At 47.6% G+C, this 27,929-nt stretch overlaps 1 protein-coding gene across 4 annotated transcripts; it reads left to right on the plus strand.

Moving 5' to 3' along the window:
* Positions 1–7,246: 7,246 nt before the first annotated feature.
* LOC123105291 (uncharacterized) lies at positions 7,247–27,846 on the plus strand. Of its 4 annotated transcripts, none has more exons than XR_006450780.1 (6): positions 7,247–8,031; positions 8,144–8,165; positions 8,335–8,439; positions 8,520–8,587; positions 26,869–26,961; positions 27,491–27,846. XR_006450780.1 is itself a non-coding variant. In XM_044527330.1 (6 exons), the coding sequence occupies exons 3-6, from the start codon at positions 8,362–8,364 to the stop codon at positions 27,653–27,655; spliced, it is 378 nt and encodes a 125-aa protein (XP_044383265.1). In that variant the 5' UTR covers positions 7,247–8,031; positions 8,144–8,165; positions 8,335–8,361; the 3' UTR covers positions 27,656–27,846. The 4 variants fall into 4 exon arrangements, 2 of the variants coding, with proteins under 2 accessions (XP_044383265.1, XP_044383264.1); XM_044527330.1 differs by having other exon boundaries at positions 8,546–8,587; XR_006450779.1 differs by having other exon boundaries at positions 7,247–8,165.
* The last annotated feature ends 83 nt before the right edge of the window (positions 27,847–27,929 follow it).

Raw genomic sequence — 27,929 nt, forward strand, 5'->3', positions numbered from 1 at the left:
ACATACTTAGTTTTTATAGTTTTTCTTTAGGCAATGAATTTTTTTCAGGATCTTTAAGCAATGATAGTTCGTATGTATCCCGTAGTTCATTTTTTAAAACATTGGCCTAGCACACTAATTAAAGTCATTATCATTCGGTATCAGCAATACAATTTATCTACGTACAACACAAGTTTCTCAGAAGCTAAGGAACGACATAGCCACCTTTGAGGAACCAGAGCAAGGTCAAGTAATAATATGCTTCTTATATGCTACTCCCTCTGTCCCAGAATATAAGAACGTTTTTGACACTATGCTAGTGTCAAAAACGTTCTTATATTCTGGGACAGAGGGAGTAGGTGCCAGCTAGTTGTAGTATCTGCTTTTGACGACCAACGGAACTTGGAGTCCCTGTTTCACTGCATACATTCCTGACACTACTAATCATTTTCCCTCCTTCTAGAACAATTCTGAGATATGTATAGTGAAGAATCATGAAATAAATAAGAACGCAAAATGACATGCTTCTAGTATAAACTCGAAACAGTTGCTAGTATTTTAGAGAATTGTTGCAACTTGCAGGCGCAAAAGCCAATTGATAGTGTAGCATGGGGTTCGGTATTGGTCCGGATAATGATCTAGTAAAGTGAGTGACGATGAGTCCTATCTTAGGCATCTTGCAGGTGCAAAAGCCAATTGATAATATAGCAAGGGGTTCAGTATTGGTCGGTATAATGATCTAGTACAGTGAATGACGATGAGTCCTATCTTAGGCATCTTATTTTTTATCGCAATAAATCGAGCATGCGACTCATGCTATCTATGTAACTCAAATACCTTGACTCACAATGTATCAGCTCTTGGCAACATGAAGCATAAATCCGGTTATTCTCTCATATAATTTGCATGCCATATAGTTGATTACTTTTGTCGACAAAATGGGTTCATCTTCTTATTTATGTGTGATTCAATGATTGATTATACAGAGCACCTTCATAGTTATGTGGACTATGATCACGTTCAAATATAGCCCTTCTCTCCTTTTCATGTCACAAGCCTCTTTATGTCACGAGAATAATCTCCAATGATAAAGCGGATCGCCAAGCATACCAATCGTATCCCATCAGTCAGTGTAGAGTTTATTTAGCCTGCGTCATGAAGGTAAGCAGGACATCAACTATGCATTACACTTCCAAAATGTTAGGCTTTCACCACATATGTGTATGTAAGACACACCCAACTGGATGCCTCACTCCTTTTCAGCACTACTAACTGGTAAACTAGACCTATTTCTTTCTTTTACACAACTTGATGCATAGCTTCAGTCCTAGAACTATGCATTATTTTTACCTAAGATCGCAAGATATTCCTGCCGCGGAAGTGTCATGTAAATTGTCAGCACATGACAGGCAAATGTCTCAACCTTGTGGCATATCATGCCTGTTCTCCGGAATCCTGGTACCTTCCATCCCCAACAAACCATCTTGTTTGAAATAAAGTAGCTGACAGTAGTCACTCCTAGAAAGCTTAGGATAAACAGGGAAGAGGAAAAACTGGCTGGACCAAAGCAGAGGGAGCTCCTCTGATGTACGGCACCTGCCGTTGGGCCACTGACAGGTGGGCCAAGTTCCAGCCGGGCCCATGTGTCAGTGATGGAACGGCACCCTGCCGTACGGGAAGGGATCCTCGTCCGACTAAAGCCTGTGGATATTGTAAAGCCTAGCAAGTAAGAAGGGAAGAGAGCAAGACCAGTGTAATATATAACCAGAGATAGCTAAGATGCTAGAGTTGTACTACGGGCAACCTTTTTATTTAATTTATTTCGGAAGGACAACCTGAGCACGGCCCAAACAACCATTGTGCTTAACCACAAGAGAATGCACTGCCGGATTATGTCATGACAATTCACATTAAATAAACCTGCTACTAACACGACAGGTGAACAGTCTCCATAACAGCTTTATCTTTTGAAGATCCCAATTCAATTGCAAAGGAGCACATACATTGTACTCCATCCGTCCAAAAATACTTGTCATCAAAAGACAAGTATTTTCGGACGGAGGGAGTAGTTACATATCACTCATTCTGAACGGGGTGGAATCCGGGAAGTCATATTTATTTGGGAAAATGGATACAGCAAAGGAGCTATTACATCAAATTTATCAACATAAACATAAACCGAAGAGCGGAGGGGCAGGGATCATAAGACGCAGATTTTTACTTCGTAGCCTGGGCAATGATGTTACTGATGGAGCCAGCTTCCTCTTTAGCAGCCTCTACCAATGAATCCTGTGCAAGCAGGGAAGCAAATTGTTAATAGGAAACTATGAACTTCTCAAGAGCAGTCCAGCACAGGTTTTGCAATTTCTATTGTACAGCGTTTTTATTTTTGTACAAACTATATTGAAAGCACAAAGTAATTCAAGCGGTAACAGAATAGATTTTAGAAGACGATGTTGTTTATCCTATATTTAAGCACAGAAATGAGCTATACTGAACCATAGGAGAGAAGGTGAGGTCCAGTCAGGACATGAATGAACAGAAAGATTTTAATACCCGAAGTTATACGCCCTTATAACTTTTTTTTTGAGGGATTATACGCCCTTATAACTAATCATGGAAAGTAGAATTTGTGTTAGCCGGTGGTGAGGATACCTGGGCAGCAATAAGTCTTGCGAAGTTTGTCAGCGACCCAATTACGGCCACAGCAGCCCATGGGCCGGGCCTGGTTGAGTGCCACATGAAGGGAGGCCTGATTACAAGTATCCACGTAGGAAGCAGCAAAGAGGCATCCGGGCTTGGATCAGGCAAAGGCAACGGCGGCTCTCTCCTTACCCTTATCTTCTCCTACCTGCTGTTCTTCCTCCTCCCTCCTTTCCCAAATCCATGTATCTGAACTCGAATCATCTGTAATGGAGTAATTCGCGTGCGGAACCTAACATCGTGGCATCAGAGCCTTCTCACCACCCTTCCAAAATTCGTTCAAAATTTTGCCCAATTTTTTTTTCCCTCGCACCATTCTCTCCACCACCATGCATCCCGAGTTGAAAGCTTGCCTTGACGAGTTCAAGGCGAAGGCTCAGGCACGCTTCGAGGCCAGTGCCAGGCTGTTCGCGCAGCACGACGAGCTGCTCTCCAAGCTCCTCACAGGAGCTTCGACCCCGCAGCCGGCGCGCTCTGCGGTCGTGGCCTCCAATGGCGACCTCACTGTCAACGCCACTGTCGTGGCGGTCGTCCCCGACACCTCTTCCTTTGCCACCAAGGCCCAAGAGGTCATCGCGCCCCACTATGGCGCGTTCCTGGACTCCATCGATCTGATGCCCATGACCTGTTCGATGGCTGGCTCGACCCAAGTCGCCTGTGCTGCGAACGCCAACGAGGTCCACAACGTCACCACATCCGTCCGCCTCGAGCCTTTGGTCGCCCACATCCACCAGGAGGTCGACGCCGAGATCGTCACCCCGGTGGCAACCACCACCGATGTCTTCTCCGCCACTACCCAAGCCCAAGAGGCCCCCACGTCCGCCAATGATTCATCCCCAGTTTCCATTGAGATGATGGCCGTCACCTGCTCGACGGAGTGCTTGACCCAAGAAGTAGAGCAACTCATGCCGGAGTCTTCTATCAGCACCAACACCCCTACTTCCGAGGTTCTGTCCTCTGCGCCCGTCACCTCCGACATCATCCCAAGTGTTGCCACGGCAGCCAATCCAGTGTCGACGAAGTGCTTGGCAGAAACCCATGTCTACGCAAATGACTCCGTGCAGCTTCTGATCGCCGCCATCGACAGTGCCGACGAGACACATGCCACTGCCACCACTGAGAGCTTTGAACATCAACCATGGCCACCGCCTGTAGAAGTGCAGACCAGTCACATGGGACAACTTTTCAGGCCTAGCCCGTGGCCGTCGTTCAGACCTCTATCAGTCACAAGCTACCCGGAAGAGACATGTTCAAGTATCCACAGTCAATCACATAGAGGTTCCTGCTTTAGTCCTTGGTTAGTTTGGTTGATGTTCAGAGATGTTCACCTGGAGAAGCATGGTAATGGAACTGATACAATCATGCCGTGCACCAGTGGAATTCAACATAATGTGCCTGAACGTTTAAGTGAAATTGCAAGGAGATGTTCGGTTGATGTTCAGATATGTTCGCCGGGAGATGGTCTAGCAATCGCAAGGGAGTCCGATGTTCCTATGAAAATCAGAAAAATGGATAAAGGCTCCGTGGGTTCAAGTGTGGCTGTAGATGTAATCTCACTTACAAGATGTGCAACATGCAAATATCAATTTTCAAGAGATTCAAGCATGACTGATTTTCCGGCTGGATCAGAAGTTGAAAACGAAGATGAATATTATGAAGGGAATACAACTCCTGGATTGGTTGGGTGTGAAGCTAGCTTAAACCTCCAAAGTATAGACGAATGCTCAGCAGACACTGACAGCGAAACTGATAAAACATCTGACAGTTGCGAGTTTCTTGGTGATTTGAACCCCTCATCTCTTCAGAAGTACTCCCTACTTATGTCTGAACTAGAATCCCAATTTGCATATTCCAGAAAGGTGGACAACTTATTCAAAAATGGTGTTCTACTGCTAGTTGATAACTCTTGCTTGGTAAATTCAGTATGCTTTGTACCTGGTCATCAGAATGATCTTGCTGTTACTGATGTCGACGGCATGCTCAAGTCGACTGCTGAAGATAACTGCAGTACACGCATTTTAATATAGGGAAATGCATTGCGTTTTCCCTGTGAGGCTAGACCTGAACAGCATGAGGACATATGCAACAGGGAGAGTGCCGCTGGAGTTTCTACAAATTTGCAAGTGCAAGAGCATGCTGCCATATGCAACTTTCCTACATCCGACCATCAGTCAAGGATGAAAGAAAACTGCAAGAAATGCTATCTTATACTCCATTGCAGAATTTTCTGGTCTCTTCAATGGAGCAGTAAACCATGGTCTTCTGGACATCTTGAATCTTATCTGAATTCTTACTCAATCAGCGTCACTCTGAATTGCAACTATGGGCATTTGTATGTGCAGCTTGAGAAGTTACGGGCCACTGGAATTGAGGGAGAGATATTTGGTCAAAACTGTACTTCCTGCTGCGTCTGGGATCTTGGAGCCGAGCCAAGGAATGCAAAGGATAGTTCTGCACAGTTTCACAAAGTCCAGTCTAGGTGCAACCTCAAATGGCCCATTCCAGCAGCTCCATTCACAAATGTGCATAAACTACTTGGATATATGAGTTCGCTTTGCTTTGGTTTTATTCAAGGAGTTTCCTGTGATTATGGTTCTTCTACTTCTGCTTGTACTCTCTACATTGGTGATCAATCCCCGGTGGCCTTCATTCCATCCGCAAGAACTGCTCCTTATGTTGTGTGGTCTACAAGATATATGCAGATCGTCTTTGAAGGATCACATGAGGGTCTGATTCTTCATACAGAATTCAGAAGCTATATGCGAACTAATTCAGAGTCTCTGCACCTCATTGGAGTTCTTGGGGAATTGACTCAATCTTGGAGCTTTACTGATCATGTCAGTACCTTGTCAAGCTATTGGTGGTGTTTCTCTTGGGGACCAGATTGGGATCCAGGAGGACCGCTCTTGGATGTTTCATCCCCAATTTCAACTAGTATGCACACTCCATCTCCAGAAGAAAGCATGGAATGCACGGGCTCAAAATGGTTACCACCAAAGGGGACTGCCACTGGTATGGAACAAGATGAAAATAATATTGGTATCCACCTCAACCTCGTTCAAGTACACCTTGACAATGGCTACTTCCGCGACAAATACCACGAAAAATCTGACATGATCAAGGATCTTCAAGCACCCTGGGACCCTGGTGAGCCCTGCGTGAAAGCGGCTTGGGGTCAAGCCGAATCTCAAGGGGTAGGGGATGTCAGCGACCCAATTACGGCCACAGCAGCCCATGGGCCGGGCCTGGTTGAGTGCCACATGAAGGGAGGCCTGACTACAAGTATCCACGTAGGAAGCAGCGAAGAGGCATCCGGGCTTGGATCAGGCAAAGGCAACGGCTCCTTACCCTTATCTTCTCCTACCTGCTGTTCTTCCTCCTCCCTCCTTCCCCAAATCCACGTATCTGAACTCAAATCATCTGTAATGGAGTAATTCGCGTGCGGAACCTAACAAAGTTTTTCTTGCTAGATTCCTGAAGCTCACCAGAAATGAGAATCTCATCCAGTACGTAGTAGGCCTGCAAATTTCCCCATGTACTCATGAAAATGAGCCCATGACTCACAAAAATGGCATAAGTCTGGCAAGAAATTGCATATAACTCCAGTCCTGGGTCTTCAGTGTCAACATTTCAACATATGTGAAAGAGATTACCTTGTGGAAATTGAATATCAAAATCAAATCCAGCTCGCATACCTAAAGATATTATGAAAAAGACAGTCAAAACAATAGTAGTACATTCTAGAAATAATGCTAATCCATAAGAGAAATCACAGGGAAGCACTTACACTGCCCAGATAGCAGTCGAGTATCTCAACAAAATGATGGATAATTACAGGTATCATATGATTTTCCTAGGATTTAAATGCTTGGATCAGGCATGCCACCGAGATAATTTCGCCCCCCCCCCTCCTCCCGGTGGTAGGGCCTGTCCCTCCCTCGTCTGCGTGGGGAATGTGGACTGTCACTATGGACCTACTCTGCCCGGAACAGGTGAAGATTCATAGTGACAGTCCATTCTAACCTATAAGGCCTTGTACAATGAGAGATGCTTAGGGGGGTGCTTAGAAAAATAAACCGAGATTTTCTGAAGCACCGGTGCCTATTTCTATAGGAGAGATGCTTAGTTAACCGTCTACCTATACAAATAAACACCGGTGCTTAAGAAAAATCTGGTTTATTTCTCTAAGCATCTTCCCTAAGCACCTCCCATTGTACAAGGCGAAGGCTGGACAACTCGTCTCCACTGTTGTCCCTCGATTTGCTTTGATTTTGCCGTTGGATCTTGGTGAAACTGCTCTTTCTTTCGTTGGTAGACGTTTGATCTTCGCTGGAATTGTTTTGACCGTGCGGTGAGTTCATAGCGGACCATGACCTATGGGCTCGGCCTCTCACGTGATTGGCTGGGCGAGCGCTTATCGGGTGCACAGACGAGCCTCTCCGCGCACGCCGCGCGTCGTGGGTGCATTTTCAACTGTTGGGGGGAGCAGTCCGAGCAGATGGCCTGACGCTTGCACACCTGCCGCTACCTTTACACACAATGACTGGTGGTCCGCAATGAATCCTGGTCCCACAAATCCGTCGCTTGGGTTGTTTACTTTCGTGTGATGAGGATCTGTTGACTGTGTCTCGTCTGCGATTGGCTAGAGGGAGATAGAGGATGGACCGACGCGTATGAACCCGCTGGTTGTGTCTCGTCTGCGATTGGCTAGAGGAAGATAGAGGATGGACTGACGCGTATGAACCCGCCCCGCGAAATATGACGGGTGGGCCTTGTTGGCTGATGGTCCCACACAACGGTAGCTGGGCTTGTTTTCTTCCGCGTGCATATTGACCGGGTCATCCAGCGGGAGATAAAAATCGTCCCCGCCGCGCCCGGCACACCTCCCTCCTCCACTCCACTTGGAAGCCTTCGTCTGCGGCGTCATACCACTGCCGGGGTGCCGCGCAAGAGGTCAGGATCCGCCGCCACCGCGAGCCAGGGGACGCCCGTTGGTGAGCCTGCATGCAGGAAGCCGACGGGGAGCACGGCGTCAACAAGCCGACAGGAGGCGGGGTCTTCCCGCTGGGATGGAGGAGCAGGCGATGGCCGGGAGGCCACCGGTGGGGGAGCAACGAGGCCCGAGCTCTAGGATCCGCACACATTGCGGGATGGAGAAGAGGCCGGCGTGGGGCGCAAGGAGCAGCAGGGGAAGAACAGTGGGGCTTTCATCTCCTCTCTCATCTCGACTCCTACAAACCTCGCCACTGGTGCTTGCTCGGCTTACTCATTCTCCTCCTCTCCCCATATTTTCCTCTGTTGTTTGTGTTCCTTCAATTTGCAGGGATTGTGGGAAGCAAATGTACGTGGGTGAGTTATTTCTTTTGTGTGAAAGTCTCTTCCATGCTGGTCTATGGATTCCTTGACGCTCTGTTCATGACTGACTCTGTTCTTGTTTTATCTTTTTTACCTTTGCACGGAGTTGTTCTACTCTCTCCCTCGAGGTAAGTTTGCTGGGCAGTGGCTTACTCCTCTCGTGTTTCGTTAGTTTGACCGAGGTGTACCGTGTACCTGGACGAACAAGGAACGTCCCAGCCACTGGTACCCTCCTTTGTTTTGTGAATTTTTTTGTCTTTGTTTTGATTTGGTTGTGTGGCTGTCCTTGCGATCCAGGTGGGTTGAGTTGCAGTTTAGGTGGAGATGTTGGTGCTGTTTGAGACGCCCACTGGGTTCGCCGTTTTCAAGGTTCTGAACAAGGGCAAGCTCGACAAGATCAAGGTGAGTACTCACCGTTGCCTGAGCTCTTGGTTTGGTTTGGATTACTCACATTGATCTCTGCCTGTTTTCTGGACCGACAGAGCTTTGTGTTCATCTTTGTCCGTAGGATCTATGGAAGGAGTTCACCACATCAGACTCGGCGAGAAAGGTTTGTGCTTCATTTTTTATTCTTTCAACGGCAAAGTAACTTCTCTTTTCAAAACACTTAGCACATGATCTATCTATCACACTATAATAGAGGAAGTCAGCAAAAGCCGTTTATTTGAATGAACAAGAATCCGTGGTGTGCTCCTGAGCTATATGTCCCTTCTCCAAATGTTAGAAAGGTTATCTGAAATTAGTTGTCACATAGAAGTTGGTTTGGGAAACTAGGCTCATTTGATGTTTGCATGCCTTCTTTGAACCACAAGGAACACTCTACAACTGAACTCACTTAAGCAGGCTGATAGATGGCAAGTGACATCCATGACTGCACTTACTTTTTGTGAGCCTATTTGCTCAAAATAATAAGAGGCTGAATGGTTCAGTTAGACACTGTGCTTCTTCTTGGTGATATCCACTAATTTTTTGTTAGGGATATATAAAGTTCTTGATAAGCTGTTGAGAGAATTCATATGCCTCTCAGTCCTATTTCTTATATTATGATACTTTTTTTAACTGACTGTAACTCACGCAATATAACTTCAAGCAAATAGGCTCAAAGTTCAGCTCCAAGGAATAAGCAGGTCAGCGGACATGCATCCGCTGACATCCTTATTTCTTGTGCAAGCTTGATGGATGTAACAATGCACATCACAAATGGTTCATTCCGTGTAACCATATGTGATGCAAGTCACCTCACACTCCAGCGGCTCGAGCGTATCTCATCGCACACGATCATGTTTTGGCAATTATCGCACACACTTACCAGCTAACCTTGTGTGATGAGGGGTGTTAATAGTCTTGCTCTGTAGTAGTGTGAAGATCTGAAGGACGCAGGCTGTTGGGGATATTACTACTGGGCGTAAACCGGCCTACCTGGGCCGGATTAACTTCATCAGTAGTTCAAAGGTGTTAAAGCCCAAATAGGCAGGTAAAGGCCTAGGGCCCGTAGTCGGTTTAAAACCTATAGCCGTATACCGGCGTTTGTACATATACTTGTACTATAAGTTAGGAACAAGGAGAGACCAACCCGGATACGAGTATGAACCGGTGTTGGGACTCTCTGAACCGGCAGGCGTCACCCATGTATATAAGGGGACGACCCGGCGGCGGTTCAAGAGGAGACAGACAACTCGAGACATAGGCGAAGCTTGTTTGCTCCCTAGTCATCGAAACCCCATCAATTCCATCACAACTAGACGTAGGCTTTACCTTCCTCGAAGGGGCCGAACTAGTATAAACTCTCTTGCGTCCTTGTGTCCGCTTTAACCCCTTCAAGCTAACCCGTCGCGATGGCTCCACGACTAAGTCCTTTCTCTAGGACATCTGCCGTGACAAACCCACGACAGTTGGCGCCCACCGTGGGGCTATCGCACGATGGTTTCCGGTTCTTGGAGGGCCGCTTTGAAGGACTCAAGGGCTACGCTGTAGGCCGGATGACTAAAAGTCGTCGCGGCAAACTCTACATCGACGACGCAGGCTGGGGCCCCGAGGCCGGCTCAATTGAGTACGGGTACCGGGTCCCCTTTGGTAGCATTCACATTTTCATTGGCAAGATCGGTGAACCGGGCCCTGAGCCGGACATCTGCGCCGACCTCGTCGAGACGGCTCAGCGTGCGCGATCTGCCCGGGTTAAACCGGCCATGAAGCGTGCCTTCGTGGGAATGATCCATGGAGGGAGTTATGAGGATGTATCGGAGCTTCGCGGGGCAACTACCGTTTGTTCCGGTGACGACTCTTCGACCGGAGAAACCGAATCTCTTTATCAGCTACAAGATGGCCGGATTGAGAGCTGTTCCGATGGTGACAGTATTCCGGACCCCTCTGATCTGCCTAACCGGGTTGGAATATTTATGACCGGAACACAAGCAGCGCTTCACTCTTCGACAGCCGCGGCAGCGATCTCCGGTTCAGCAGCGGCAACGGCTGCCGGGGCAGGAGGCCCTGTGCGCCCGCCGGCTCAGGTTCTATCAGAACTGTTTGATGCGTTGGCTGTGCTTATGGCAGAAGTTAATCCGCCAGATCAGGATGCTCACAACACGGAGATTGCAAAGGTAAAGGAACAAATCACCCAGGCCAAAACGGATTTGGCGGCTGAGGACACCAGGATGGCCGCAGAGCGGGCCGCTTTAGATGCACAGGCCTACAGGCTTATGTTGGACCAGAGCGCGTCGCATGAAGTCATGAGGAGGAAGCACCGATCCCGCTTACCTCCGGTTTTCGAGGCCAGGGACCTTTTCAACACTCCAGGACCAAGAGCCAACAATCCGCTGGAGGGGAACCAGGCAGAAGCCCCTGGGACCGGTGCGCCGGTTCAGCCCCGTCAGATGGACCCGCCTCGTCAAAACACCGTTATACCTCGGGATGCTTTAACACCTCCGGGTCATTATTCCAACCCAATGGACAACCTTGTTGCCGCTGCTGCACGGCTGGAGGCCATTCCAGTTGAAGGTGACTCGCCACAGGCAGTAGAGACGCGACGGGTCAAGGAACTTCTGAGGACAGCTTTGGCCCAACAGGAAGCGTACTCGTACAGCCGCGACCGGATCCACTCGACCCCCCGTCCAAGCCGGAGTTATAGCAGACATATGGATGAACCAGCAGTGTCGAGTAATGAACGACGTGGAGCACCCCGTGGTAACAACCCGACGGGTGGTGCTGATGACGCTCAGGAAGTGGTGAACCGGGCCCGAGCGCGCAGGGAGGCCGAGTTAGCCGCACAACATCAGGCTCGGCAGCTCACGCCGGTTCGTCCAACCATTTCGATCGAACCTGGTGTTACTTCTAGTTCTTTGGGGGTGCCTTGCCTCGTCCCCGCTTTACGCAACGTGCGCCTGCCCAAGGATTTCAAAGGCCCACGCAAGGTACCAAATTATACGGCGGATCAACCACTAGAGACATGGGTAGAGAGCTATGAGATGGACATGGAGATGCTTGATGTGGATGACACGGCGTGTGCGAAATACTACACCATGATGCTTGAAGGAACGTCCCGTACTTGGCTAAAAAGCTTGCCCGCTAATTCTATCAGCTCGTGGGCCCAATTACGAGCCCGGTTTATCAACAATTTCAAGGATACCTGTAAACAGCCTATGTCGATAGTGGACTTAGCTGCATGCGTCCAGGAGGAAGGAGAGTCAACGACTCATTGGGTGCGCCGGGTTTCACAAGTGTTGCACTCCTCAGACCGCATCAACGCTGACACCGCAGTATTAACCCTAGAAGGCAACTGCCGGTTTGGGCCCCTGAAGTTGAAATTGGGACGGATGAAGCGTCATTGCACCGACATGGGAACCCTCATGGCCGCTTTGGTAAAATATGCTGATTCTGATAGTACCAAGGATCCCGAGTCTGATGATGACAAGACAGGGAAGGGGAAGAAGAACAGCAGCTCCAAAGGTCAGCAGCATCACTGGGTAGGCAATGGCGGAGGAGGCAAGCGTAAAGCGGATGGCAACATGGATTTTGTGGCTAATACCAACGTACAGGACAATGGCCAGCGGCGCAAGGGCAGGCCGAAAAATCGTAGTGGAGCGCCCAACCCCAACCCAAACCGCCTGAACTATTTGCTAAACCAGCCCTGTCCAAAACATGGGACGAAGGAGGAGCCAGCAAACCACCTTTGGAAGGATTGTTTTATTATGCAGGAGTTCAAGAATTCTAATAATTTCCGGTATGATCACGGATCTGGCGGCGGCTCAGGATCCGGGCCGGGTTACGGTGGAGGAAGTTCCGGTTCAGGATTTAATGGTAATCCGGGCGGGCATAATGGTCAAAATAGTCAGAACAACCAGGGTGGTTACAACCAACAGCAGCAACAGTCAGGTTACCAAAGCAACCCAAAGCAGTTGAGTAGTGGGCAGTACCATGTCTTTACCACTAGCTTGGACAAGCGAGACCGGAAGGTTCAGAGGCGGGCAGTCAACTCTGTTGAACCGGCCACACCCCGTTATCTACGTTGGTCTGAACAGCCAATCATATGGAGCAGAGAGGATCACCCACTCCAGGTCGATAATCCGGGTCAGTTGGCTCTGGTGGTGGCGCCTCAGGTGGGAGGTTACAAGTTCACCAAGGTGCTCATGGATGGAGGGAGCAGCATTAACATCCTATACTATGAGACCTTCCGTCGTATGGGACTAACAGATAAGAATCTCAAACCGTCCAATACAGTATTCCACGGTGTAGTGCCTGGCAGATCAGCATATCCCGTTGGTAAGATAGCTCTTGAAGTGGCCTTTGGGGATGATCATGATTCCAGGTCGGAGACATTAACGTTTGAAGTGGTGAAAATCCAAAGTCCATATCATGCCCTGTTTGGGCGTCCGGCATACGCCAAGTTTATGGCTCGGCCCTGTTATGTGTATTTGCAGCTCAAGATGCCGGGTCACAAGGGGACAATAACGGTTCACGGAAGCCGCAAAATCGCTTTGGAATGCGAGGAAGGAGATGCGGCTTATGCAGAGTCGGTTTGTGCCACCGAGGAGTTGAAATACTATAAAGACAATGTTGATCCGGCGGACATGACTCCGTTGAAGAAGCCAACTACGGAGCACGATCCGGCCCTGAAGTTCAAATCGGCAGCAGAAACTAAGCTGGTTGACTTCGTACCTGGTGATTCGTCCAAGCAGTTCAACATCAGTGCCAACTTGGATCCAAAATAGGAAAGCGCGCTCATCGAGTTCATCCGTGAGAATCGGGACATTTTTGCATGGAAACCCTCTGACATGCCAGGTGTACCGAGGCAACTCGCTGAGCACACACTTAATGTGGATCCTAAATATAAACCGGTGAAACAGTTCCTCCGCCGGTTTAACGAAGAAAGACGCAAGGCAATTGGAGAAGAGGTAGCCAGGCTCTTAGCAGCTGGCTTTATTATTGAAGTTTTTCACCCTGAGTGGCTTGCCAATCCGGTGCTGGTCCTTAAGAAAAACGGCACCTGGCGCATGTGTGTAGATTACACAGATCTTAATAAGGCTTGTCCAGCAGATCCTTTTGCCCTCCCCCGTATTGATCAAATCATTGATGCTACGGCGGGTTGTGAGCGTTTAAGTTTTTTGGACGCATATTCTGGCTATCATCAGATCAAGATGGCAGTTAAGGACCAGGAGAAGACGGCATTCATAACTCCCTTTGGAGCCTTCTGCTATGTGTCTATGCCTTTTGGGCTCAAAAGTGCCCAGGCAACTTATCAACGGTGTGTACAAAATTGTCTTCACAAGCAGATTGGCCGTAATGTACATGCTTACGTGGATGATATCGTAGTTAAATCCAGGGAGAAGGAGACTCTGATTGACGATTTGAAGGAAACCTTTGATAACCTAAGGACGTACAAGATGATGCTCAATCCGGACAAGTGTGTCTTTGGTGTACCGGCGGGCAAGTTATTGGGTTTTCTGGTGTCCAACAGGGGAATTGAGGCTAATCCGGAGAAGATCACAGCCATCACCTCCCTGGCTAAACCGAAGTGTATCAATGATGTTCAACGCCTGGCAGGCCGGATTGCCGCGTTAAGCCGGTTTATCAGCCGCCTTGGGGAGAAGGCGATCCCTTTATATCAGATGTTAAAGAAGACGGATCAGTTCATCTGGAGTTCTGCTGCGGATGAAGCATTTGAGGACTTAAAGCGGCAATTGGCCAATCCGCCTGTGCTCGCCGCTCCCATTGACAAGGAGCCGTTACTGCTATATGTTGCTGCTAATGCTCGTGCGGTCAGCGTGGCTATTGTGGTGGAGCGAAAGGAGACAGGTAAGGAGCATCCGGTTCAACGTCCGGTCTATTATATCAGCGAGGTACTCATTGAGTCCAAGCAAAGGTATCCGCATTGGCAGAAGCTGGTGTACGGAGTTTTTATGGCAAGCCGGAAGCTTAAGCAATACTTCCAAGGGCACCCAATTACAGTGGTCAGTTCTGCTCCTTTGGGGGATATCATCCAGAACCGGGAAGCAACTGGCCGGATTGCAAAGTGGGCTATAGAGCTGGGACCGTACGGTTTGAAGTATGTGCCCCGAACAGCGGTTAAGTCTCAAGCACTTGTTGATTTCATCAATGATTGGACGGAAATGCAAGCACCTGAAGAAAAGCCGGATCATACGTATTGGACCATCCATTTTGACGGATCCAGGCAGTTGGAAGGCTCGGGGGCTGGAGTCGTATTAACTTCCCCATGAGGTGATAAGTTTTGTTATGTTCTCCGTTTAATGTTCCCTTGTACTAACAATGCAGCTGAGTATGAAGCCTTGCTCCATGGTCTCCGGATGGCTAAAGAGATGAATCTAAGTCGAGTTAAGTGCTTCGGTGACTCGGACCTTGTGGCTCAGCAAGTGTCTGGCACTTGGGATTCCAAGGACCCACTCATGGCAGCATATCGTCGGGAGGTGGATATTGTTGCAGGTTATTTCCGAGGCTATCAGGTGGACCACGTGGACCGGCAGAAAAATGAAGCGGCGGACGCTTTAAGCCGGCTGGGCTCTCAGCGCAAACCGGTCCCGCCCAATGTTTTTCTGGATGTGCTGCACAATCCGTCGGTAAAGATCCCTGGTGAAGAGGATTTGGCTATTCCTGATCCGGAGGCTCAATTGGTGGCAGTTCTTCATGTTATTCCGGATTGGACGCTTCCTTACCTGGCGTACAAGAACCGGGGCGAGTTGCCAGAAGATGAGATTCTGGCCCGGCAGATAATCCGGCGATCCAAGTCCATGGCTATCATCAACGGTGAGTTGCATCATTGCAGTGTGTCAGGAGCTTTTCAACGTTGCGTGTCTCCTGAAGAAGGCCGTGAAATTTTGCGTGAGATCCACGAAGGAGATTGTGGTCACCATGCCGGTTCAAAGTCTCTGGTGGCTAAAGCGTTTCGCCATGGTTTCTATTGGTTAACTGCTCATGCTGATGCGAAGGATCTGGTCAGACGATGTGATGGTTGCCAAAGGTTTTCAAGACGTGCTCATGTACCGGCTCAAGAATTGAGGATGATTCCAATTACTTGGCCGTTTGCGACTTGGGGGCTGGATATGGTTGGGCCTTTCAAAAGGTCCAAAGATAAGAAGACCCACCTCCTGGTGGCGGTGGACAAGTTTACAAAGTGGGTGGAGGCAGAACCTGTTAGCAAATGTGATGCGGCCACGGCGGTTCAGTTCATCAAAAAGGTGATTTTCCGGTTTGGATTTCCGCACAGTATTATCACAGATAACGGTACCAATTTGTCCAAAGGTGCTATGAAGGAGTTCTGCGAACGGGAGCACATCCGGCTCGACGTTTCATCGGTGGCACATCCACAGTCCAATGGTCAAGCAGAAAGAGCTAATCAAGAGATCTTGAGAGGCATCAAGCCCCGGCTCATGGTTCCTTTGCAGAGAACGCCGGGTTGTTGGGTAGAAGAATTACCATCTGTGTTATGGAGCATCAATACAACACCCAACAGATCAACAGGATACACACCGTTCTTCATGGTTTATGGAGCGGAGGCGGTTCTCCCCAGTGATATCCGTCATGATTCACCTCGTGTCACGGCTTATATTGAAGCGGACAACGAGACAGCACGGCAAGATGCCTTGGACCGGTTGGATGAAGAGCGTGACATCGCAGCCGCCCGATCGGCGATTTACCAGCAGGATCTTCGTCGTTATCATAGTCGCCGAGTCAGAACCAGAGCCTTTCAGGAAGGAGATTTGGTGCTTCGGCTCATCCAAGATCAGACTGGTATGCATAAGCTATCCCCACCTTGGGAGGGGCCTTTCGTGGTCAGCAAGAATCTGCACAACGGGTCGTACTATCTGATTGATATTCGAGAGCATAAGGACTCACGTACATCAGAGGAGGAGACTAGCAGGCCATGGAATATAGCTCATCTTCGGCCTTACTATACCTGAGCCATTGGCCATACTTATGTACATATTATGACAATGTATATATTATGATAATAAACCGGAACCTCAGCTAAAGCGGGGTATCTGTTCTTTTACATCATGTGAGGTTACACGGAGTTGCTCTAAAGCGGCCTCCGGTTTACCCCTTGAGTTCGCTTTGCTAAAAGCATCGTGTTATATCACTTGGAGGATTGGTCGTGTCCGAACCAATACCATGCCTCTTGATAGGCGAAAGCCACCAGATCACTTGGGGACTTGGTCATGTCTGAACCAGTCACGCCTCTTGATCGGCCTAAGGCCACAGAATCACTTGGGGGCTTGGTCGAACCCGAACCATGACCACGCCATTTGGTCGGCATAAATGCCACAAGAATCACTTGGGGACCTGGCTAACTAGAACCATAGTTACACCTAACGGGAGCTTGGTCGTGTTTGACCATGGTTACGCCATTTGATCACCTTAAATAAATCTTTTTTGGCAAACGTTTTTGTCGTTGCTTTTGCTTCATACTTTTCTTTGAAGGGTTTTTTTTGCTTTTTATTGTGTTCTTTAAACTAGCAAAGTTTTTTAACCAATCAATTGACGGAACACAGTTCACGTCAATCCGGAGACTATTTGCCCGGTTTGATCCTTGTTGTTAACATCCTCTTACGGAGTAACACGGTGTTTATCACAACCCGGCACGGTTTTATTATAAACCGGCACAATATGGAAGGAATTATCAGTACTCAAATTTTGGGTTATCACCCTTACTACAAAAAGTTGGTAAAACCAACGATGTGATTCAATGTCACAGGTATGATATATTTCATATTTGATTATACATATATACAGGAGTCGTTATTTCCTCCAACAGTGTGGGTTTACAAAACTCCGCTTCAAGGTTGGCCAAGCCAACTTCACACTCAACGGTGGCAGGTATTATGTATCGCAAATTTTTTTGATCATATATACTTAAAATTTTTGTTTTGGATGTTTTGACTTTATACGTACAGACATCATATTCCGCCTGACGGTACAACCGCGGTGGCACTTAACGAATTTCTTATTTCAGAAAGTATTTTGGAAAGTTCATTACCACAGGAAGAACACGTTATGCACGAAGGCATATCAACGTCAAAGGTATCAGCTAGCCTATTACAAGGCAACATGGTGCCCATAATAACATAATTGTTTTTCACAAAGGAGAGACAGTTTTAAAACCGGCTTCCGGTTTAAGATTGGCCACCAGCCTGGCCTGATGGTTGTGGGTCATCCTGCGCCGCTTCAGCTTCCGTTTCTCTACCCAGTGGCTGGAAATCCACAGTTGTCCAGTCGATTCCCATTAATGCTTGAAAAACAGCTTCGTCATGGATTAGCGAAGACGGATCAATATCGGGAGCGTAAGTATGCTTACGGATTGGAGGGATCAGGTTTTCCGATTCATGGATTGGTGCAGCTATTCGCTTGTTCTGGCTGTCATATTTGGCTTGATAATGAGACAAATCTGCCTCCTCAGCCAGTTGACAAGCTAGCGGACGTACCTCCCGGTTTATGGCTCGCAAATCCGCTTCACCAAATTCTGACCCGTCTTCCTTCAAGCTGGGATAACCCTGAGCCGCTTCAATAGGATCAAAATCCGGCACCCAGGCTTTTGCCCGGATTAAAGCATTGATTGCACCGGTTCGAGCAGCAGATTTCTTCAGCTCTTCAACCCGGGCAGGAAGCACTGACAGTTTCATCAGAGTATCTTGAATCAAATTGGGCGCCGGTTTGTTATGAGATGCGGTGCAGATGATCCGCTGGGCACCAGTGTACAATTGTTCAACTAAGGTATAGGCGGCTTTCAGTTTCCTCCGCACATCTGACCCCAAGTGACCAATGCGTGTCCCTGAAATACCATAAAGGGTTAATAAACCGGCGACCCTGTAAAGAAGGCAGAACCAATTCAGAAGGCAAGATGGCTTACCAAAGATAGCAGTGGTCATGGCATGAACGTGCCGCTTTATGCTGGTCAGTTCATCTGTCACTGGTTTTAATGCAGCCTCGGCATCCTCTGCTCGTTTGGTCAAAGCGGACTTTTCAGTGGCCCAATCCGCCCGTTTCTTCTTGAAGTTCTCCTTAAGTTGTTCCATGGCGCTTAAGGCACTGGCCAATTCCTCTTTTGCTTTGGAGGTTTCAGCTTGTTGGGTTTTCAAGTTTTCTTGAAGATCGACGACTTGGTTTTCTTTCGCCTTCAGCTCCGCCTGCAGGCAGACAGATATATGTTTCAACAAATCGGTAGAAGGATTCAAGTGCCAACCACATAACAAGTTATGTGCTTAACACTTGGGGGCTAATGCATATTCGATCTTCATCTTTCAATGGTTTACAAAGTCCCAAGCTCAATACAAGTATTCAACTTGGCACTTGGGGGCTAATGCATATTCGATCTTCATCTTTCAATTGTTTACAAAGTCCCAAGCTCAATACAAGTATTCAACTTGGCACTTGGGGGCTAATGGCTATTTGATCATATGTATTCTGATGCGGCAGTTTCATTTACTTAAAGTACCGGTTTAACTACGCTAAGTTGAACCGGCCCTTGGGGACTACATCAGCAAATTTCAAAGCATCAAGATTCATATTATTAAGTCCCGGTTTGAAAGAATATTTCAAATCGGCCCTTAGGGGCTAGGAGAGTCAACAAGAATGAAAGCATACAAGCAAGAAGGAGCATATGGAAGTTACCTCATATTTATCCTTCATCATATTAACCAGACCGACTTCATAGTCACGGCTGGTATACAGCCGGTTCAGATAGCCGGAATGGATATCTCGGGCGTTCAGAGCAGCGTAAGCCGTCAGATCAGCATTCCACTTGCCTTTGCCAAAAGCAGCTAATTCCTCCTTGGCAGAATGTTTGGATAAAGCGACAGGGTTGCTTGGCTCAGTATGGCCAGTGCCAGTAATGACAACTTCATCATCATTCGTACCGCCGGTTTGCACTGGAGCTGTTGGCTTGTCAGTAGGTTTCGCGAGACCGGTGGAGCTTTCAACCCGGAGGGAACCTGTGGGCTGATGGATAGGACCTGAGGTATCAGTAGGTCTTTCCTCAGCAGTAAGATCATCATCTGGCTGCGGTGGATCATTGGGAATATCCTCAGGAATAGCCGCTTCAAGATTGGGTGTTGTGCCTGGTTCAAGAATGACATCTTCTTCGGCCGCTTTATCCAGGCGGGCCTTCTTGCTCGGCCTAGGTTTGGCCCTGAGAAAAATAACAAAATTAAATACAGCATATGTTCTAAGGCAATATACTGCAAACATCACAATAAATATAGCTTACCCAAGCACCGTTTTGAGCGGTGGGAGCTGAGTAGCCGACGACTCGCCAGAAGATGAGTGGGAAATAGCCTGATAATCGGAGTCAGACGGATTAAGAGGTTGACGAAAGCAGCCCGCTTTAGGACAAGTACTGACAAGCGAATTAGAGACCTCGGAATGACGTTTCCGAACCGGACTGTTCGGTAAACCGGCAGAGGTAACTACCTGGCCGCTGTGCCGGGTGGTGCGGCGAGCTTCGTGTTGTTGAGTCTTCATAAGAAGTTTAGGATCCAAATAAGCAAGAGGATGAGAAAATTTAACTTTCCGGTTTGCCTGACGGATTTTTTGTGAAGGCAAAGTTTCTGAATCGGAAGAGAGAATAATTACCTCTGCAACATCCGCATGGCTGGCTTCGGCATCATCCTGACAAATATCATCATCAATAAGATGCATGAAAAATAAACCAAGTGAGTCAAGCTCTACCTCAAAGTCCGGATTATCCACCTCGTCATCAGGGGCCGGATTAGAAGATGCAGTGGTTCTTTTCCGGTGGGCAGTCTTCTTCACAGCTTTAGTTTTTTGCCGGGTTGCTCTTTCCGGTTTATCTGTTTTCTCTGGTTTCTCCTGCGGCAGCTTTTTGCTCCAAAACGGATCATCACCCTGATTATGCAGACACTGATATTAGAAACAATGGCCAGACATATCGATAACAGATTCAGCAAAGAGAAAAATCAAAGTCTTACAGCTGGCGGTTTGTTGGTGGCGCAGAAGGGAAGCAGGCCGGTTCTAGCGCAGATGTGCTCCGGTTCATTCAGTATCTTACGCACAGCCTCCGTGATTTCTTCACCGGACAGCTGGAGTCTTGAATGTCGCAGTGGGTCATCCACACTATCAGTATATTCGCACATCAAACCGGAGCGCTGACTAAGGGGCAGTATGCTCCATGATATCCAACAGCGAGCAAGGTCAACCCCTGTTAAACCGTTGGCCATAAAGGCTCTGAGCTTTGACAGCTGGGGAGCATATTTGCTTCTCTCCTGGGCAGTCAATCGTTGAGGAAAAGGATGGGTATTGCTGAGCCGCTCCGGACGAAAACCAGGCAAGGGATTCTCACCAGCAGGGGAGGTGTCTTTGCAGTAGAACCATGTCTGATTCCACTCCTTGGGGTGACTGTGCAGCTTGGCGTGAGGGTATGTGACCTCTTTCCTTTTTTGAATCGCCATGCCACCCAACTCCGTATTAGAGCCATCAGTAAACTCAGTACGGCGGTTTAGATGGAAAAGATCTCTGAATAATTCCACTGTGGGCTCCTCTTGAAAGAACACCTCACAGAGCACTTGGAAGTGGCACATATTTGTAACAGAGTTGGGGCCAGTGTCTTGCGGATGGAGTTGGAAATCAGCTAGAACATCCCGGTAAAATTTAGAACCGGGCGGTTTAAAACCCCGGGCTAAGTGGTCTACGAAGACAACAACCTCTCCTTCTCGAGGTGTGGGGGGGCATTCTTTGCCAGGAGCCCTCCAATGGATGGTGTCTTTGCTGCCCAAGGCGCCAATCAGGACTAAATCGTCCAGTTGATCCTCTGTGACGCGAGAAGGGACCCAGTTGCACTCATACACTTGCTTGGCCATGATGAAATCTACAAGGTACATTGATATGTGCAACGTTAAACCAGAAGCAGATCTATCTAAACCGGAGTTTTATGAAGCAACAACATATGGCGGTTCAACAAGGGGACTAATGGCATATACCGGTTTGGAAAATTTTGTATCAGGTTAAACCGCCTGATCTAAACATTGAAGCAATTGAGATTGTGGATGGTTAAGTATGCAGAAACAGGTTTCACAAGGTCTTGTTACGGCGTTGGATCTGAAGCAAGTTCAGAAAATAAGAAAAATAGTCGAAGATCAAAGCAGAATAGTATTGAATCAATGGGCAGAAGTATATGTGAGATCTACGGTTTTGGGCAGGAAACTAACGGCGGATACTAAAAGTTACCGCTACACAAAGCAAGGGTTCACATGTGCATCCAGGAGCTAGAGTATGAACAGATGATGAACACCGCAAGAACACGAAGCCCTAGATCAGATCTATGTTGAGAAGAGCAGAAGACCTACCAGAGCTGAGGAAGACGCGAAAGGTCGCCGCGGTTTTCTGGTGCGTTCAGGTTGATGCAGCGGCCAAAGATGATGCAGAAGACGACGGCGGCAGTGGAGCTCTGAGACTGGCGACGCGAAGAAGACGAAGAGGAAGGGTACAAAGGGGAGAAAGGAAATGACCCTTCGGATCTATTTATAAGGCAAAGGACATGTGTCAGGCGCGTGAATCAAGGGACCGCAGATTTTGGAAGTGGAGCTGTCACCTCGGTCATTGCGAATCTATTAAACAAGAAGATATCATGGATGTTTTTCTTTATGACAGATGACGTCACGCCGGTTTACAGCAAACAGAGAAGATGACATCACATCGGTTCAACAACTACAAGAAGATGTTGAAGACGAAGATTTTTTGCTAAGGATTGACATGAACCTGTTCAAATCAATCTGGGGCCTAATGTTGGGGATATTACTACTGGGCGTAAACCGGCCTACCTGGGCCGGATTAACTTCATCAGTAGTTCAAAGGTGTTAAAGCCCAAAGAGGCGGGTAAAGGCCTAGGGCCCGTAGTCGGTTTAAAACCTGTAGCCGTATACCGGCGTTTGTACATATACTTGTACTATAAGTTAGGAACAAGGAGAGACCAACCCGGATACGAGTATGAACCAGTGTTGGGACTCTCTGAACCGATAGGCGTCACCCGTGTATATAAGGGGGCGACCCGGCGGCGGTTCAAGAGGGAGACGACAACTCGAGACATAGGCGAAGCTTGTTTGCTCCCTAGTCATCGAAACACCCATCAATTCCATCACAACTAGACGTAGGCTTTTACCTTCATTGAAGGGGCCGAACTAGTATAAACTCCCCTTGCGTCCTTGTGTCCGCTTTAACCCCTTCAAGCTAACCCGTCGCGATGGCTCCACGACTAAGTCCTTTCTCTAGGACATCTGCCGTGACAACCCCCCGACACAGGCCATGGCCTCCTCCAATCTGCTGGTCCAAGATCTGTCTCCCTTTTGTTCATGTGTCTGCCTTTTTTATTTTGAAATTTTTCTGTAATTTGCAAGGAATTTTTTGGAAGTTGTGAGAATCTAAAAGGTTTGCAAAGATTTCTGAATGTTGTGTCCAAATTGATGGAAGTTGTGAGAATTTTCTGAATGTTTCATCATACACATTACAGTCAATTATCCATTTCGTTCAGCATGGTGGCCAAGATGCGGCAGCCCCATGCTCTGTTCCGATGGACCTCCTCTGCTTGATGGTTGCCGCTGGTTGAGGTTCGTACTTCTTGTTAGATGTGTATAGCCCTTTTCGGTTTATCCCCATTGTATAAAGGGTCTCTTGCACTTTACTACACACCTGTATATGTATTGGCCTTTGGCCTTCCTGAGAATACAGTTGCTGATTATCCAACATGGTATCAGCTGCTAGGTTAGCCCCTTCCTCCCGCACGATGCAACTCCGTGCGCCTCGTACCTAGTCTCCGGCCGTCGCTGTCCGTCTCCGGCCGTTTCCTTCTCGCTCCCCGGCCCTGCTTCGCTCCCAGTCTGCCTCCTCTTCTTCAAGCCGCTGCACCGAGCGCGCGCGTGGTCGCTCACGGCCTGCCTCCTCTCCCTTCTCTCCATACGCCACGTCGGGTTCGTCTCCTAGTCTCGTCCATGCGCCGCCGTCCCAGGCCGATCTCCGCCTTGGTTGCCGCTTCGCTTGGGGCTGCTCCCGCTCCGACTTGGCTGCGTCCGCTCGGGAGCTCCGCTTGGGCTGCTCCCGCTCCGGCTTGGCTGCGTCCGCTCGGGAGCTTCGCTTGGGCTGCTCCCGCTCGGGGGATCCCGCTTCTGTGCGCAGACTTCCCCTCGAGCGAGCTTGCCTTCTGCGCGCAGGCTTCCCCTCGATCCAAAATCGGGGGCGCCTGAGTCCCCTGATCCCGATCCAGTTCTGGTTCCGTTGACCAAAAAAAAGAGGGATATCTCAGTATGTCATCTTCGGGCTATGTGGCTGTTCCTTGCTGCTCGATGATCTTCGATGGCACCAACTATGCTGAGTTTGTGGGCTTCATGTGCATCCATATGCGTGGACTTCTTCTGTGGGGTGTTCTGTCTGGCAAGGTCCCTTGTCCGCCATGTCCTGTTGCGCCCGTGGCCCCAATTCCACCCGTGCCGCCAGTCCTTGCTGCTGATGCTTCTCAGGCTGACCGGGATGCTGCCAAGGCCCTAGATGATGCTGGGGTTGATGCTTATGATCAACAGGTATCCGCTTATTCAGATGCTCTTTCTGTGTACCGGGATGACCTGTCTGCTTACACTCAGTGGTGCAATGATGATGCTCGTGCTGCTGTTGTTCTTACTGCGAGTGTCCTCCCTCAGTTTGCTTCAGAGTTCATGGGACTTGGCACCGTTGCAGCGATGTGGTCTTACCTCTGTCAGCGCTATCAGCCCTCTGGTGATGCTCTCTACCTCTCTGTGGTGCGTTAGGAGCACGCCCTCCAGCAAGGTGATTCCTCTGTTGATGACTTCTACTCACAGTGCTCTGCCATCTGGCGCCAGTTTGACTCTCTTTGGACAGTCGTTTGTGGAACCTGCCGTTGCTGTCAGACTACTTGGTCTGATCTGGAGTTTCAGAGGGTTCATGAGTTCTTATCTCGTCTCCGGTCTGAGTTTGAGCCCCGACGGGCGCACCTGCTTGCTCGTGGTCGTGTTCCTCTCTCAGAGATACTGGCGCTATCAGCATTCGAAACTTCAACCTCACTGTTCACGTCTTAGCACAACAACCAACTAGGCCACCACACGTTAGGTGCCTAAAAACTGTTTTTCCTCCTTTTTTGTGTGCGTCAACTATGTAACACTAAAACGAAGGCTCTGATTATATATTTTGTTTCTTCTTTAGTTTTTACTTTTTTGCTTTATTTTTTATTTTCTTATTTTACCATTTTCTATTTTTTTATTAAAAGCATGAACTTTTTTTAACTTGCACGATTTTTTTTCAAATCCGTGAACTTTTATTCAGTTTTTTTTTGCTAACCATCTAGTGAACTTTTTTTTCAAATACATGATTTTTTTTCAGTTTTTTGGAACTATTTTAGTGAACCTTTTTTTTAATTCCTAATTTTTTAGGAATATGTGAACTTTTCTCAAACCCGTGATTTTTTCTTAGAAATTGATGAACTTTTTCCAAATCTGATTTTTTTTTGTTCAAAATCCACTATCTTTTTCAAATCCGGGAATATTTTTTCAAGATTGATGAACTTTTTCAAAATCCATAAACTTATTGGTCAAAATCAATGAACATATTTCAGACCCGAGAACCATTTTACAAAATCTGTGAAGTTTTTTTTCAAACCCGAGAACATATTTCAATGAATTTTGACACTGTATGCATTTTCTTGCTTTTTCCCGGCGGAAAAAAATCCTAAATAGTGGTCGGACATGACGCAACGTGCGTTCGGTCTCCAAATTTGTTCCATTTTTGCGTGGAGTGATCCAATGGGTATGCCCACTAGCTGGCAGAAGTTGGGTAAATTTTATGAATGTACACCGATACTTGCTGTCATTGTTGAGGAAATCGTTAACTGGTAGCTGCTCGGTTGGCTAGCGAGTAGGGGATTAATCGGCAAGTTAATCGGCCATTTAATTAATTAATCAGACGATTTTTCGGTTTATCGGCTACTCGATGAACCTATGAGTAGGGATTAATCGGCAAGTTAACTGGTTAATCGGATGAATTCTTCAACAGGGCTTGCTGTAGAACGAAGGGATTTTGGTTAGGACGGAAGGGTTCGTTTGGTACAACTTCTTTTCTCACATCCACCAAACAGGCTCAAAGTTTTTCCACACGCTACAATCACCATGGCAAGCATCGGTGCCAAGTTTCAATGATTTTTTTTACACCGTATGCATTTTCTATGGTTTTCTTGGCAAAAAACCCCTAAAATAGTGGTCGGACATGACATAACGTGCGTTCGGTCTCCAAATTCGTTCAACTTTTGCATGGAGTGATCCAATGGGCATGCCCACTAGCTGGCAAAAGTTGGGTAAATTTTATGAATGTACACCGTCGAAGATCCCGTAGCCGCCTGCCGGAGCTCGCCCATGATGGCCCCATAGTTCTTGCCGTCCCAAAAACCAGGGCCTCTCGTCGGGTACCCGTCAGCGGTGATTTTGAACTCCTTTCGGAGAGGGCAGACCGGCGGCACCGTGAGGCCGAAATGGATGAGCTCCTCCGTCTCAGGCGTGCCCAGGCTCGACGCCCAGGCGCTGCCCACCGGACCACCGCTGCCCGCGCCATTGGACGACATCGTCGCCGAAAGGGAGAGAGAAGAGAGTGGCGACAGGGTGAAGGAGAAGCAGTCGGTGGCGGGGGAGAGAAGAAGCAGGGGTCGGGTGCGTGGACGGCCGGCGGGGAGGCGGCGTTTGTAACTGGAATGGCCCCATTTTCGAAAAACTTTTTCATAATTCGAACATCATTGGAATGGCCCCATTTTTTTTCCATAACCTTGTATTCAATAATATCTAAAAAATACCATATTGCACGTAGGATGTGTCAGGTCTTGGCGCTTCAGCCTCCTGATTGTATTCTCGGTATTGTAGCTTCAGAGAACCCTGAACCTTTTGAATAATAAATTGCATCGACGTGGTTGACGCGAAAAAGAGCAGCGATGACCTTAAGATCTACAGAGAATAAGTAATAGAATATTTCGTGCTTTATAGATCACTAGCAGTGGTGCAGTCGACTGGTAAGCTCCTGTAATTTTAGTTGCACATTCCTGGTTCTTATCTTTTTTCTCAAGATTTTTAGTTGCACATTCAAATAGCAAGTGGCGGCCTGTTGGGCTGGCCCAGTCATACCGCTGGCTCGGCCGAGGTCTCGTCACAGGTGATGTATTTTCAGAAATGACCATCGTATCCTTTATTAGGAAGGGGATGGGCTAATCTTAGCCATTGATGTGTTTAGGGGGCGGGGGGGGGGGGGGGGGGGGGTACCCAAGCAGAAGTGAACAAAAAACAAAACGAGTTCTTTGGTGTACACTCATGCTACTCTGAATAATTGCTGCAGAATGAAGTGGCAAGCATAGAAGAAATGCAGAGCCAGTTTCCCTCGGATGCAGTGTATTACACTGAGTCTGAGGATACACAACAGTCTATTGAGGTTGGTTATTGCAATTAAAAGGTTTTTACTATACATCTTACTTCTTTAGGCTTGGCTTGTCTTACTGCATGCTCTTAGTTACAAGTTATGTTGGTTAATATTGATCATTTCGTGAATTAGATCCAGTAACAACAAACAAAATTAGTTCCTGTTGCTATGACCTGGGCAATGAACAACAGATGCAGTTTGCCTCATTTCTAATGTTCCCTGTAAACACTGTTGTGAATGGAACAGCTTGAATTGATCACTGCTTAATATGCACTGGAATTCCTTTTTTTAGATATAATTTCCTACAATACATTTGTTGCTTCACAGAATTTCGATGGTTGCCTTCAGTAATGTCGACTATTTATTGTGGGCGCCTTTGCTATGCCAATTTTTTTTTCTATAGCAGCCTAGCAGGCATGGTTTACCCATAGGCTTCTGTTATTCTTATGTTTTGGGTGTCAAATAAATTGATGCCATTTTAGGCTATGCCTTACATTCTTTTCATACTTTGCAAATTAATAGCATCCATTTAAAACCACAGGCTACTCCACCATCGGTGAAAATCCCCTACAGAATGATGCTGGATGTCCTTTTAGAATCTTTGGGTCTGCCATTGGCTGAGTATCGAACCAAAGTATGCGAGGATGGTTTGAAGTTACAAAGAATCCCATTTTCGTTCAGATATGCACGCCTTTTTTTCATCTAGAATCTTTGCATTTAGGTTTATATTATTGATTCAGGTTCAGCTGTTTAGATCAAAACTGTAATCTTGCGTGTAGATTGGACAGATTATTTCTCACTTTGAGGACTCCGTTTTGTTCATCGGAAAGTTTTCCCAGTGTCGTTCTTCCAAAAATGAATTGAAATTACTAAGATTCATGCAAGTTACTTGGCAAAGAAAATTGTTCTCTGCATAGTGGATACATGTACTGATCATAGATTCAGATGTAGGCTAGGTTTCTGTTATCCGAAAACACACA

The sequence above is a fragment of the Triticum aestivum genome, chromosome 5A (genome assembly GCF_018294505.1).
Source record: "Triticum aestivum cultivar Chinese Spring chromosome 5A, IWGSC CS RefSeq v2.1, whole genome shotgun sequence".
Taxonomy (NCBI): domain Eukaryota; kingdom Viridiplantae; phylum Streptophyta; class Magnoliopsida; order Poales; family Poaceae; genus Triticum; species Triticum aestivum.

Bases quoted from the DNA above. Each gene is read 5' to 3' on its own strand.
- LOC123105291 (XM_044527329.1), top strand. From the start codon at position 8,362: ATGTTGGTGCTGTTTGAGACGCCCACTGGGTTCGCCGTTTTCAAGGTT. The intron at 8,440-8,545 runs GTGAGTACTCAC...CTTTGTCCGTAG, and splicing joins GCAAGCTCGACAAGATCAAG to GATCTATGGAAGGAGTTCAC. The intron at 8,588-26,868 runs GTTTGTGCTTCA...TAATTGCTGCAG, and splicing joins CATCAGACTCGGCGAGAAAG to AATGAAGTGGCAAGCATAGA.